The sequence below is a fragment of the Brassica rapa genome, chromosome A02 (genome assembly GCF_000309985.2).
Source record: "Brassica rapa cultivar Chiifu-401-42 chromosome A02, CAAS_Brap_v3.01, whole genome shotgun sequence".
Classification (NCBI taxonomy): Eukaryota; Viridiplantae; Streptophyta; class Magnoliopsida; order Brassicales; family Brassicaceae; genus Brassica; species Brassica rapa.
In genome coordinates this window covers 29,816,701-29,829,962 of record NC_024796.2, presented here as the reverse complement: position 1 = coordinate 29,829,962, position 13,262 = coordinate 29,816,701, and the positions used below count along the sequence as shown (strand labels likewise).

Here is a 13,262-nt window from a genome sequence, read left to right as displayed (position 1 = left end):
TTTGTAGATAATCTTAGGCGGCATTATCCATTGATGGTGTGTTCCACTATTGAAAATTTAAAAATATTAACTTTGACGTTTACGTTTGTGTAAATAACTGCTTATTGTATACTTTATTGATTAATTAGCATTTTTTTAATAGCTACGTTTACCTTTTTACTGTTATAATTGTATACTCTATTGACTAATTAATTAGCAGTGAGGGTAGATATGACTTGAAGAAAAACTATGATGAACAAGAATTTTTATAGAATCAACGAATTTACAAGAATATCAACAAATACAAAATATCATTTTAGATTTTCAACATCCACACTTCTCCTATAAAAAAAAAATTAACGAATAAAATGATTGGTACTAAAACACTAATTTGATATTTGTACACTACCGCTTGTATTAGTATATACTATAAAGAATAAAGAAATTATGAGAGTGAAGCAGGTGAAAGCGTACGTCACCAACCGTTGACAATTCAGAAGTTTCAAGTAGCGGAGCTGGGAGACGTCGGAGTTAACGGAGGAACACTGAATATCCCGTCTCCTGCTCCCACGTCCCAAACCCCTTTCCAGCTTGACGGCGTCAAAGGAACCGCTTCAACCTCAGCCACCGTGGTATCACTCTCCTTTTCCTCAGCTTTAACCCTAACCGGCACCGTCTCTTCCTCCGCCACGAAGCTCTTAAGCCGCTTTCGTTTCCCTAATCCGACGAAACAACTTTCTGACGTAGCCCTCACATCTAGAGGGAAATTCAAGATTGCTTTTCTCCCACGCAACTCAAACGCCGCTAGGTCGTAAGCTCTTGCAGCTTCCACGGCGGTGTCGTAAGTCCCAAGCCAAAGCCTAGAACCCTTTTTGTTAGGATCCCTAATCTCCGCTGCATACTTTCCCCATGGCCTCCTCCTCACTCCTCGGTAATGTCTTTTCTCCTCCTCCTCATCCTCCTCCTCTGGCTTCTTCATCGTACTAGAGACCGAAACGGATAGGTTCGGTAAGGGCGGTTTACGACGGTTAAGAGTAGAGTTTGGTTTAGGGTTATGGTTTCCTATGGTTCTTGGGGTTGTTTCTGAGTGAAGGTGGTGATCTTGGCTTGCAAAATCTGTGAGAAGGTGTTGGCTTATGAACTCGATGGCTAAAGCTTCTTGCTTAGTTGCCATCTATCTTCACTCCTAGTTAACCCTATTGATCTTTGTATATGTTTGTAAATGTGAAGTAGAATGAGGATGAGTATATGGTAATTATATAGTGAAGAAAGCTTCTAGAAAGGAAGGGTTTGAGGGAGTTTCGTGGATCGGTCCGAGAACTATCATACTACCTTCGGTTGTTTTGGTAGTGGACTTCTGACTTGTTGTCTTCTTTATCTTTAGATCTTGTCGTTTTTTTTCTTCTCCTTTTCACTTATTTTGTCTTATTGCGCGACATGGACTTCTTATCAATTAAAAGAATTAATCAAGTTATCATGATTACACTCTTTAAGACTTTTTAAATATATATACACAAGGGTGGGTGGGTTATTGACATAATTTTATGTGAAGTTGCTTTATTGATATGTATTTATTAACAAGTTGTTTTACTCATGGATTAGGGATTACTTGCCTTTTAATATTTATATCAACAATACGGATACATATATTAGTTGGTAGGAATTCTAAGTTAACATGCATACACCACTTTTGTAGTAGTTTTGATGTTCAACACTCATTTAGTATCATTTTTTTAGTAACCAAATCCAAAAGAAGAACAATTCATTGTAAATAAAATAGTTTTACAACGAATTGAGATTTAAGAATCACGGATGTGAAAATTCCGATTCGACATGTCATTGTGAATTTATCGGTCAATAATAAAATATCCGATCGATAGAGAAATAATAATTTACTTATAGGGTGTACTAAAAGACTTCGCCATAATTTTTCTAGGGTGTACTGTACAATTTACTTATATCTTAAGACAAAGATAAAAGTAAATTTCAACTGCACTAAGATTGGGAAATATTGATAAAAATCTGGATGTCTTTGGAAACTCAATTAAGAAAAATCGAATATACGATTTACTCTCTCAAATATATCAGGAATTAATATTCACCACAATTTTAGCTGGAAAAAAATCTAACGGCTGAAATCTACACTAATGCATAACGTAAAAAATCTACACCGTAGGTTATGATCTTATGCTGATACTGCTGGATATTTTCCAAAAAAAAGAAGATAAATAAGGAAACGCTTTATCTCTTAAGGTAAAACACCAAAGATATTCACAAAACCAGCTCACGCATATATTCGGATATAAATATCGTATATATATAAAATATCTATAAATTACACGCAGAGATTAAAGATATAAATGCAACTCGTGAGAAATCGTACGTAGAGAGAGATCATCGGAGAAAGATGGCGACTACGGCGAAGACGTGTTCACTCTGTGGCAACAATGGTCATAATGCACCTACTTGTTGCCTTAACAGCGTTAACAAAGGAAGCGTGAAACTGTTCGGCGTTGACATATCATCTGATCCTATTAACTCGCCTGAGGTAACGGCGTTAAGGAAGAGTCTCAGTTTAGGGAATCTTGATTCTCTTCTTGATAACGGTAATGGTGACCTAATCGCCGCCGTTGAAGATACGGGTTATCATTCTGATGGTCAGATTCATTCAAAGAAGAGGAGGTCTTCTCATGAGAAGAAAAAGGGTAGGCTTTTCTTGACCTTATCTTTATTCTTTTTCTTGATTCACTAAACAATCTAGTAAGAATTTTAATTTAAAAAAAAATTGAGAACCTATAAATCATATACATTAATTCTAAATATTTTGGAACAAATGTCAATGTTTCACTGTCTATACGGTTCTTGTAATCAAACTTTATAGGGAATCCATGGACGGAAGAAGAACATCGTATGTTCTTGGTCGGCTTGAAGAGGGTCGGGAAAGGAGATTGGAGAGGGATCTCAAAGAGCTTCGTGACGACAAGAACACCGACACAAGTGGCGAGTCATGCTCAAAAATATTTTCTTAGGTTAAATGGTAACGACAAGAGAAAAAGACGTGCTAGTCTCTTTGACATCTCTCTAGAAGATCAGGTTTTTGCCTTGCTTAGTATCCATTACTCCAAGTTTTTGATATTTAGGGTTTTAATTTTTGATTAACTTGTAGAAGGAGAAAGAGAAGAATTTTCCAGATGCATCAACATCATCATCAAAGACTCCATCTAAACAACTAATAACCGGATCTCAAGAACCGGTACAAGTTCAAACTCAAACTGAGATATCAAACCGGTTTCAGAATCTATCAATGGGGTACATGCCAATCTACAACTTTTCACCTTTTATGTTCCATCCAATGTACTACGCCAACCCTGGACCGATTAGGTATGTTCACCCTTCCGGTATACCTGTACCAATGCATGTACCGGTTAGTATGCCTCAACCTCATTTAAATGAAGTCTCTGATATGACAACGAAAGACGGTTTGGAACTTGCTATCGGTTTGCCTCCTCCTCCTCCACAAGCTACCGGATCAACCGACTTGACTGCCCATGGCACCATTCATGTGAAGTGACGCTAATAACAATTTTAATCCTCCTCCATGCATTATTCATGTGAAGTGATATTACAATTTTTTTGATAGTTTTATATGAATATATATATATCTCTATATTTAGAAGTTTTGTCAATCGGATTCATGTAGAATTTTTTGTTTTTGATATCAGATAAATACACTTGGATTTAAATTAAGCTGCTCATTTATTAACCAAAAAAAACTTTGGAATTATAGATTGGAATGATGATCCAAAATGCATAAAAATGGATTGGTGGTTTATTTATTATTAACTAGTAGAAGCCTTTAATCAGTTTCCTTGAAGCTCGTCTGTTCCGATCAGCATAATGTGTTTTGTCTGAATCACCACTGAGCTCTAAGGTTGCGCCCAAGAAACCAGTCTGAGTTCCATCACTATCATTGTCGATGTCTCCTTCTATTGTCAGTCCTTCAATCCTAGCCGCAATAGATTCCTCTCTCATCCCAACATCCACCACATCTACAAAATTGTGTTATGTTATAAATTACTCATACAACGATCTTACTTACTCACACTAGCTAATTGCAAATGAGTGAGGTTGCATACAGAGCCGGTATTTGCCATAGCGAGATAAAACATTGGTCTCCAAAGTAATTTACTTAATATGTATATATCACTCGGTCCCCAAATGATTAAAGAAAACGGTATTCTAAGAAAAATATATGTTTAGTAAAATTTTTCAAGCCGATCATGAGTCTCAAGGTAGGTCATGGTTGTATAGTGTTTTTTTTTAAAAAGACTAAAAATTCTAGGACCGCAAGTTCAGCTCAAATTGGACCATTATGTTACTACACGTAGAGTTTTTGGTTCACTAACCTTTCTGTGTGTACATTATATATATACCTGGATTTGAGAATAGCCAAAGGACGAGAGCACATGCAAGAAGAACAAAAGGAATGATGTGAATCGCCTTTTCTGCGAACTTGGCAGGTGACTTCTCCTTCTTAACCATCTCATCCGCTGGTGGATTATTGTAGGAAGGTGGCTCGTCTTCGTCAAGGGGACCGATCATGGAGCCCATCCACAATCCTTTGGGCGGTGCGGACGAGTAGTCTTCCGTGGCACGGTTCCAACTCGCAGATCTGTACATATTCTTTGCTTTGTAGAATGTTGATGGTTTTGTAAACGAGCTTGATCAGTTTCTCCTTTACATTTTTTTTTTTGTAATTCGTTGATATATACGCAATTATTCTTACAAAGAAAATTCCGTATTTGATTGCGAATTTAGAGCCTGTGGTTTTGGTACATTTGGATCGAAATTAGGACTTTGTCAAATCGTTCAATGGTAATCTCACTTGTTTCTTCCTTTCAGGGTGACAAAAGTAATTTCTGTAGATTTGTTTTGTAATTCTATCCAAATTTTGCAATAACATTATATGTATCTCAGCGAAAATACATATACAGTAAAAATCATATAAATTAATATTCGATAAATTAATAACCCCTATAAAGTAATAATTTTTCTCAGTTCTAAATTGAGCCGGTTTAAAATATGACATAAATCGATAAAATAAAAGATAATAACTTTTTAGAAAATTCATGTAAGAATATGGTCCAATCAACATTATAAATTAATAATTTATATCGAGTTTGGTATTATATAAGTTAAAAATTATGATTGAATTGACATTTTATTCAAATAACAAAAAAATCTCATGAATAATTAATAAAAATGATTGAATTCATTTCTACGTCTTCTCTCTTGATAATAGAAAATATGCTCATGAATAATTAAGAAAAAACTAAATTTTATCTCATTATTTTAGAAAATTTGATGGTGCATTTATTGTCGTATCCATAATCTTCTTGCGCCTTACATATTCTGAATCCTGCAAAACAAATTTATAAAGAAAATCAGAAAGGTTTAATTATAAATTAACTAGAAAATAATATTTAGTTTTATATTAGGGATATTACATCCCACATCGGAAATTCTAAGAGACATTAACTAATATATAAAGGGTTAGGGCCAATCCACTAATTACCAATTGGTTTTAAGTTGGAAGCACATAATAAATTCGAATTTAACATTTTATTTATCAAGAAGTTAGAAAACAGGACTATAAAAAATAATGGTGAAAGATTTCAACCTCACTTAGCAATTTTTAGTATCACATAAATACTAATGCTTTACAATTATTAAACTAAATAAAAGAATATAATTATTAAAATTACCTATCGCAGTCTACTGATGGGGTGAAAGGCACAACTGGAGAAATATGATAAGAGTTCAGGCAAGTTGATAAGGTTTGAATATGGAGATGATTGTGCAGCATCTTTGAAACATCTGCAGAGGTGTCGACGAGTCAGTCTCCGGGTTATGCTATTAATAGCCTCACAACAAGTAACTGTTGGCTTCTCACCTACGACATGCTGTAAACATGGTTTCACCTTGTCTAGCGGCTAGCGCCATGCCACAAATGATACTATACACCATATTAACATTGAAAAGTGGAGGAAATAATGGTCACTACTCACTAACACTACTGAAACTATAAAAATTAAACGAAAATAATGAAAATAGGGTGTTTTATAATTTGTTACATAAAAACTGTTGTATAAAAAATCTCCAACTCCACTGTATATTTTACTCCAAAACAAAATAAGACATGGAGTAATGAACAAATAATAAAAGCATTACTCTATAAAATTATGTAAAATATGGAGTATATTGGAGATGCTTTAACACACTTAAATGATGAACATAATCATTTATTTTTGGGTCAACTACCTATTTCCCACGAGAACTATCGTATAGTGCTTTATGTCTCTGAAACTATTGCCTCTATCTATATTTCCCTGAAATATTTTTTTGATAAAAAAACAAAACTTGGTAAATTACCATTTATTTTCTTGGTAATAGCATATACAAACATGTTTAGCACTACTCTTTAGCAGCTATCTTGTTTTATAAATTTTTTGCCAAAAAAAGAATAGCTAATCGATTTACGACATTTTAATGTTAGTCTTTCGCCTCTTCACATGGAGATAGGCATTCATTTAGGCAATGAAGTGTATGGGGAATTTATGGCAGTTTAATGTTACTTTTGCAACATATTATTCTCAATTGGTGAAGATGGTTTCGGAACCAGAAGAATTGTCAGTCTTTGCAATGTATTTTGAAGATATTAAGATCCTCAGAAGCAATTTCAACCATGCATGGCTCATTCATGTACATCGAACGAAAAATATCAAGGCGAACAGTCTCGCACACAGTACCAGGAAACAACTGTTTTTCATCGTTCATATGGATGCAGAGTTACCAGTTTGGTTTACAGATTCATCATGAATATGTTCTTGTTTATGTCAGAAAAAAATAGATTAGAAGCTGCATTGATGATAGGAGCATAAGACAATATAAATAAGGGTACAAACAGAAAGATATGATAAGAGATTAGAAGTTTTTTTCTGAGAAAGGAAGATTAGAAGTTGTATGAAAGATATATATATACTAGATGGTGGCCCGCACACTTGTGCGGACTAATATATATCCAACTAATTCAAGTTTTAACAAATTTTTAATTTCAATCTAAATTATTTAATTAGTTTCAAATATTAAATTAATTACTGATATAATTATCTTTTTTTATTACAAGACAACATAGATAATGGTTTGGTATTTTTAAAATGTTTTATTTATTATATCACTAAACCATACATGTAAAAATATCATCATTATAATAACCTAATAAAGTTTTATTATTACTTTAAAAATAATATAAAAGATAAATCTACAAATAAACCATAATTACCAAATTATCAGTGAAGCCTATGAAATCAAACCTAGTGCTGGGAATATGAATCATTATCTGCGGGCCCCGCCCCATTTGACCCGCTGCGGGGCGGGTGCGGGTCGAGTGATTTGAAAAATTTGGTTCGCGGGTGCGGGTGCGGGTTGAGTGATTTTTATGTGGGGCGGGTGCGGATCAGCCAAAATTCAGTGCGGGTATCCGCCAACCCGCAAAAACTAAAAAAAAAGATTTTTTTTTAAGATATTATTTTTAAATAGAAAATTTTTTAAAAATAATTTAATTTTTAATTATAAATAGATTAATATTTATTATTTTTAATAAAAAATATTTAAAATATTAAATTTTATTGTTATTTTTAATAAAAATATTTAAAATATTAAATTTTATTGTTATTTTAATAAAAAATATTTAAATTAATAATTTTTAATATTATTAATATTATCCGCGGGTCTAGCGGATCACTCGCGGGTTTTAGCGGGGCGGGTGCAGATTTCATATTTTCTTCTTGCGGGTCAAGCGGGTCAAATTTTTTGAGTAAAAAAGTTCAGTTTACCCGCGGGTTGGCGGGTCAGCGGGGCGGGTTTGACCCGCAACCCAGCTCTAATCAAACCCCTATTCATCAAAGTCTTAATTGCATTTTATATGAATTTCTCCTTCATCGGAGTTTATATTAATACTTATTAACAAATTTACAATAATTAAAAACATACCTCTATTTAATAAAAGTATATATATCTTGTAAAGCTGTATTTTTTTAATTTTTAACAGCGAGAGATTGTATTCTTTGGACTCATATTTTGATTGATAAAATAATTCGGTGGTATAAAAGAGAAGCAAGCTTCATTTTAAAAATAATAAATAAAACATTAAAAGATTTAATATTGAAAATTAACATAAGATGAACAAAACTATAAAATTAATACTCATTAATAATATTTATTCATGAATATATTGAAAAGATTTATTAAATAATCACTATATATGTTCAAAACTAACAATTCAAAAAGTTATTTATTAAAACTAATGACTGAGCCTAAATTAAATCATGGAATATGAAAAATAATGTTCTAAAAGTAATAAAACATGAAAATAATAAAAATAGCCTAAACTTATGGATAACATGACAAGTAAGCAAAACTAAAATTACCACCTAAAATTATTTTAAATATGATAAATAAATAAAATTACTACAGAAAATTATAAAGAACATAAGAAATAATAAATAACCTAAATTATGGAGGATATGAAAAATATGAAAAAGTATAATTATTGAAAACATAACAAATAAATAAATTATCTAAAATTATAGAAAATATGAAAAATAAGCAATAAACAATGATAAATAAACAAAAATTATCTAAAATCAAGCATAAGAGGACAACTAAGCAAAATCACAAATTATAGAAAATATGACAAATAAACAATAATAAATAATTAAAAATTATCTAAATCATGGACAAGAGGACAACTAAGCAAAATCACTTCATAAATAATAGTATAGATCTTATTAAAGTAGAAGTACATTTAGGAAGTGTTTCGAAACATGTATATCAGTAAAAAATGAATATAATAATGTTTGGAAACATGTATACCAATATATTAAGAAAAAAAAAGTAATAACTTATGTTTTAAAAAAATATTGGAAGTTCATAATATTATGATAAACTATATATCTAAGCCAGCTTTAAAATATACGAAAATAGCCCAATCTAATTACCTAAAACATTTTTTGTCTAAAATAATGATAACACAAATTTTAAATTTTATATACATATTTCAAATCAAAATATTAATTTAAAATTGATTTAAATCAAAAATTGATTCAAAATATAAATCTATTCAAAAATTGATTTTTACTAAAATATTTTCCAATAATCATTATAAAAATGCTTTAAATATATATATTAAAAATAAAATACAAAGCTCAATTTCAAACGCAAACTTAAATTATGGTTTTTATATTTCACATTGTGTTTTAAAAATATTATATATATGATTATGATACATATAAAATACTATTAATTATATAATGACACATATATGATATATAATGGTGACAAGAAAAATAAATAGCAACATATTTTGAAAAATATAATATATAGAATATTATATTATACTTATAAGAATAACAAAATAACATTTAATAAAAAATAATAATATAATATTGTCTACTTACAACAAATATATATATTTATATAAAAGATAAAGTAAACACCCGTGTGGGTGCAGATCAAAATCTAGTTGTCATTAAATGGGTTTACATTATGTTTGCAAGGTGACAGTCTCACAACAATTTAAAAATGAATACACCGACATGTCACATGCAGAAAGCTTCTCAACCAAACTCTACATAAATGTATACACACTATATAATATTTAATATTTTTTCAATATAAAACTCAGATGTAAGATTCTACGAATTATACACACGTTCTAAATAAAATAAATTCAAAACAAATCACTAATGTCTAGGCTTATTTTACTTTTACTTAATTTTTATTTTAAGAATTTTTATCTTTTATGTGTTATTTTGAAGAAAATGTATTTTAATGTTAATTAACTGTATCTTTAGATATTCATCAATCACTTATATATATATATAATATATATATATATATGTGTGTAAAGGTGGGCACGAATCAGATATCCGGGGTTTTAAAGATATTCGTGATCCGATTTGTTTCGTCTGAATAATTAAATATTCGATTTGATTTGATTCATAGCTATCCGAATATACGGTATCACAGATATCCAATTTTTTAAAGATTTTAACCGGATAGCCGATCCAATCTGTAAAAATAAATAAATTAATTAAAAATGAATAAAAACTCTAAGATAAAAAAAATTACAAAAAAATTATTAACTTTTTTGAATACTAATAACTATTTTAATAAATTTAGTAAATAACAATATTGTAAAACTTATATATATAATTCATTATATATAGCATATAATGAATCAAATCGGATATATTTTTCTAAAAATATTAATATTTGTGACTTTTTTGTTTCTATGGATATTGCATATTAGCATTTTCTTAGCTTCGTAGAGTTACAGATATCCAGATTTTTGGTTCAATTCGAAAAGGATAACAAATCAAATCTAAATTTACGGATATTTTGCCTCGCCCTACATATATGTGCACATTGAAGTGAGTACCTATATAACTAAATATTCACTACAAGTGAAGATTCTAATTCTCTTGGAAGCTGAAATATTATTTTTTAACGTTTCTTTTTACCATCGACCAAATTTTAATGAAATGATTTGTCTTCATAATTTTCTTCTTTCTCTTCAATTATTATCTAGATTTGATTTTATTTTTCATGCATTTAGAAATTATAATATGAAACCATTAGTTGGACATCAGGACTGCCTAAAATTCATATGATATGAAACCAAACAAATAATAATAGATTTTGGTTATCATCGAAAAAAACTAAAAACCTCAAGCATTTAACCGAAGAAACAAAATAAATATTGATTCAGAATGGTAGTTATATTTTAGTAGATTAAAAACCAAACAAACTAACCTAAAACCGAACTGATATCAAAATTAAACATACCTAATATCTTCTTATCTTAAGAAATAGCAAAATTAATAATTTCAGCATGCGCAAGACGCTGGTTATTACCTAGTATATATTAAAAGATAAGCATTTCTTTAACAAAAAAAAAGATAAACATTACAACATTTTAACTATGACACGTGGTATCACTAGAATACTTCTTAAAGTCTATAGAGAAATAAATATGTTGGTCCACTTGACATATATTATATACTTCTCATTAAACTAACCATGAAATTAATTAACAATCTACGATTATTATTTTGCTTTCTTTCCTTAAATAAAAGTTATGGAATTATCAAAAGTGAATTATATATATTTGATAATTAATAATTTTAATAATAAAGATTTGACAACAATTTACATATCTTCCATATTTTAATGTTATATTATTAAAATAAATTAAACAATCATATAAACCATATAATAAAAATTTAGATTTTTTGTGTATGTTATATTTTGAATTTATTAAAATGACTATAAATAATGAAAATTGTTAAAAGTCTCACATTGATAATTTTATAATCTATAGTTTAATTTTTGTATAATAAAATACAAATGATCAAAAAACTATGAGTAATAATAATATTTAATAGATATTCAGATATATATATATATATATATATATATATATGGCTTATGAATGATATAATTATGGTTGAACGGTCAAAATTTGTATTAAAAAATTATTAAAATATAATTTCATTATGACTATATCCCCGGTTCATGGTCAAACTTGGTCCAACAATCAGGTCGGTCCGGTTTTTAAAAACACTGCCTAGGAATGAAGCTAAATCACTCGTAAATTATGGGATCTTATGCTTGTACCATTAGGACTTCATTGGACAGGCACAAAGTGCATCTGTTGAGATGGCTTTTCATCGACAGAAATATTCTGTAGATTGGTATCAAAGAACCAACAAAACTCCTAATTAAAGATAACACAACCGATCATAAAATAATTTGCTCTTGGTTTTGGATAAGAACTTTAAGAAGGATAAACATTATGGCAGAATGTTATTTTTACTGGACAATTCTCAACTTTTAACATTTGTCCCAAAAAAAAAACATTTTACCCCAAAAAAAAACATATTATGGCAGACCTTCTCAATCGTTGGAGTGGGTAGTTCTTCATCCCATAACCGTAAACCAAGTTCTTGATGGCATAATCTTTTAACAACAGACCAGCAAAGTTCACTCTCATTCTCTCAAAACCGTCGAACCCCAGCTTGTCGTGCTTGATTAGCCGTAAACGAAAGTTTTGTTTCTCATTGGTATTTAAGAGAAATAAAACCAAAAAAATGATTGTTCTTTATTTAATCACAGATTTAGTTTCTTTTGAACAAAATTTTATACAGTTACCCAAAACGGACCAAACTGTATTAAATAAACCGTCCAAACAGATATTTGTATAATGTAGATTTATGTGTTGGTTCACATATGGGGTTCTCGTGCACTACATTGTTCAATACAAAGCATAACACTAGAGACAGATTATCTCTGGCTCTCTTACCACTAATCTCAACAACGGGTGTGTTTTCACATCATGTTAGTGTTATGTTATTTCTATTATAGTCGCTGAATTTTGTCGCCTAATTAAAGAAAATATGCTCATGAGTGATTTAAAAAGACGGAATGTTATCTTATTTTTGGAAAATATTTTGATACATTAGTAATCGCATTAATCTTCTTGCTCCTTGCATATTCTTCTTCTTCTTTGCTTCAGACTTGGATGCTGAGAAACAAAATTTATATAAAAATTAGAAAAGTTAAATTATAAATTAACTAAAGAATAAAAGAAAATATCTCATATATATATTTATTGAAATTTTGAAAAACACGACTATGGATAATATTGGTGGAAGATTTCAACCTGCACGTAACAATTTTTTTTGTTTCACATAAAAATTAATTTTTATAATTATTAATCTAAAAAATTAATATAAAAATTAATCATACCTATCACAACCATGAGGTGGGGTTAAAATCCCAGTTATAGGAATCCGACAGAGTTCAGGCAAGGGTATAAGTTTTACATATGGAGATGAATGGATAACATTTTTAAAGCAGTTGCAATAAAATTGTCGAATCTGTTTGGTCGTTGCTTGGAACTCTATGGCTTGAAGAGCATCACAACAAGGTCTTGTTGGCACCTGACCTGGTGCCAAGACCAAACAAGGTCTCATCGAATCTTTTGCCATTCCACAAGTGATACTATACACCATTTTAGCATTGAAAATTGGGGAAACTATAGTCATTAAAACGATAGAAACTATAAAAACCGAATTACTCATATTTATCAGATTATATATATGATTTTTGGTTTTGTGATAATTTTTTGAATCAGATGAACGAATTTATATACAATTTAA

The 13,262-nt window shown here is 30.0% G+C and overlaps 3 protein-coding genes across 4 annotated transcripts; 1 reads left to right on the top strand and 2 right to left on the bottom strand.

Annotated features, from left to right (window-relative positions):
* Positions 1 to 227: 227 nt before the first annotated feature.
* Positions 228 to 1,461, bottom strand: LOC103854952 (ethylene-responsive transcription factor ERF104). The gene has a single exon (XM_009131919.3). The coding sequence runs from the start codon at positions 1,151 to 1,153 to the stop codon at positions 482 to 484; it is 672 nt and encodes a 223-aa protein (XP_009130167.1). The 5' UTR covers positions 1,154 to 1,461; the 3' UTR covers positions 228 to 481.
* Positions 1,462 to 1,755: 294 nt separating this feature from the next.
* LOC103854951 (probable transcription factor At5g61620) lies at positions 1,756 to 3,599 on the top strand. Its single transcript, XM_009131918.3, has 3 exons — positions 1,756 to 2,684; positions 2,861 to 3,072; positions 3,146 to 3,599. Exons 1-3 carry the CDS (start codon positions 2,387 to 2,389, stop codon positions 3,548 to 3,550), a joined length of 915 nt encoding a protein of 304 aa, XP_009130166.1. The 5' UTR covers positions 1,756 to 2,386; the 3' UTR covers positions 3,551 to 3,599.
* Positions 3,600 to 3,766: 167 nt separating this feature from the next.
* LOC103854950 lies at positions 3,767 to 9,285 on the bottom strand. Of its 2 annotated transcripts, XM_033284602.1 has the most exons (3): positions 7,932 to 9,285; positions 4,413 to 7,352; positions 3,767 to 4,028 (listed from the first exon to the last, which is right to left on the bottom strand). In XM_033284602.1, exons 2-3 carry the CDS (start codon positions 4,657 to 4,659, stop codon positions 3,823 to 3,825), a joined length of 453 nt encoding a protein of 150 aa, XP_033140493.1. In that variant the 5' UTR covers positions 4,660 to 7,352; positions 7,932 to 9,285; the 3' UTR covers positions 3,767 to 3,822. The 2 variants fall into 2 exon arrangements, with proteins under 2 accessions (XP_033140493.1, XP_009130165.1); XM_009131917.3 differs by lacking the exon at positions 7,932 to 9,285 and having other exon boundaries at positions 4,413 to 7,922.
* Positions 9,286 to 13,262: the final 3,977 nt, after the last annotated feature.

What these genes read in the sequence shown, in the direction of transcription:
- LOC103854952 (XM_009131919.3), bottom strand. Translation starts at nt 1,153, where the DNA reads ATGGCAACTAAGCAAGAAGCTTTAGCCATCGAGTTCATAAGCCAACAC.
- LOC103854951 (XM_009131918.3), top strand. Translation starts at nt 2,387, where the DNA reads ATGGCGACTACGGCGAAGACGTGTTCACTCTGTGGCAACAATGGTCAT. An exon ending in TTCTCATGAGAAGAAAAAGG is followed by an intron (nt 2,685 to 2,860) that starts GTAGGCTTTTCT and finishes CAAACTTTATAG; the next exon opens with GGAATCCATGGACGGAAGAA. An exon ending in ACATCTCTCTAGAAGATCAG is followed by an intron (nt 3,073 to 3,145) that starts GTTTTTGCCTTG and finishes ATTAACTTGTAG; the next exon opens with AAGGAGAAAGAGAAGAATTT.
- LOC103854950 (XM_033284602.1), bottom strand. Translation starts at nt 4,659, where the DNA reads ATGTACAGATCTGCGAGTTGGAACCGTGCCACGGAAGACTACTCGTCC. An exon ending in TTGGCTATTCTCAAATCCAG is followed by an intron (nt 4,029 to 4,412) that starts GTATATATATAA and finishes ACAATTTTGTAG; the next exon opens with ATGTGGTGGATGTTGGGATG.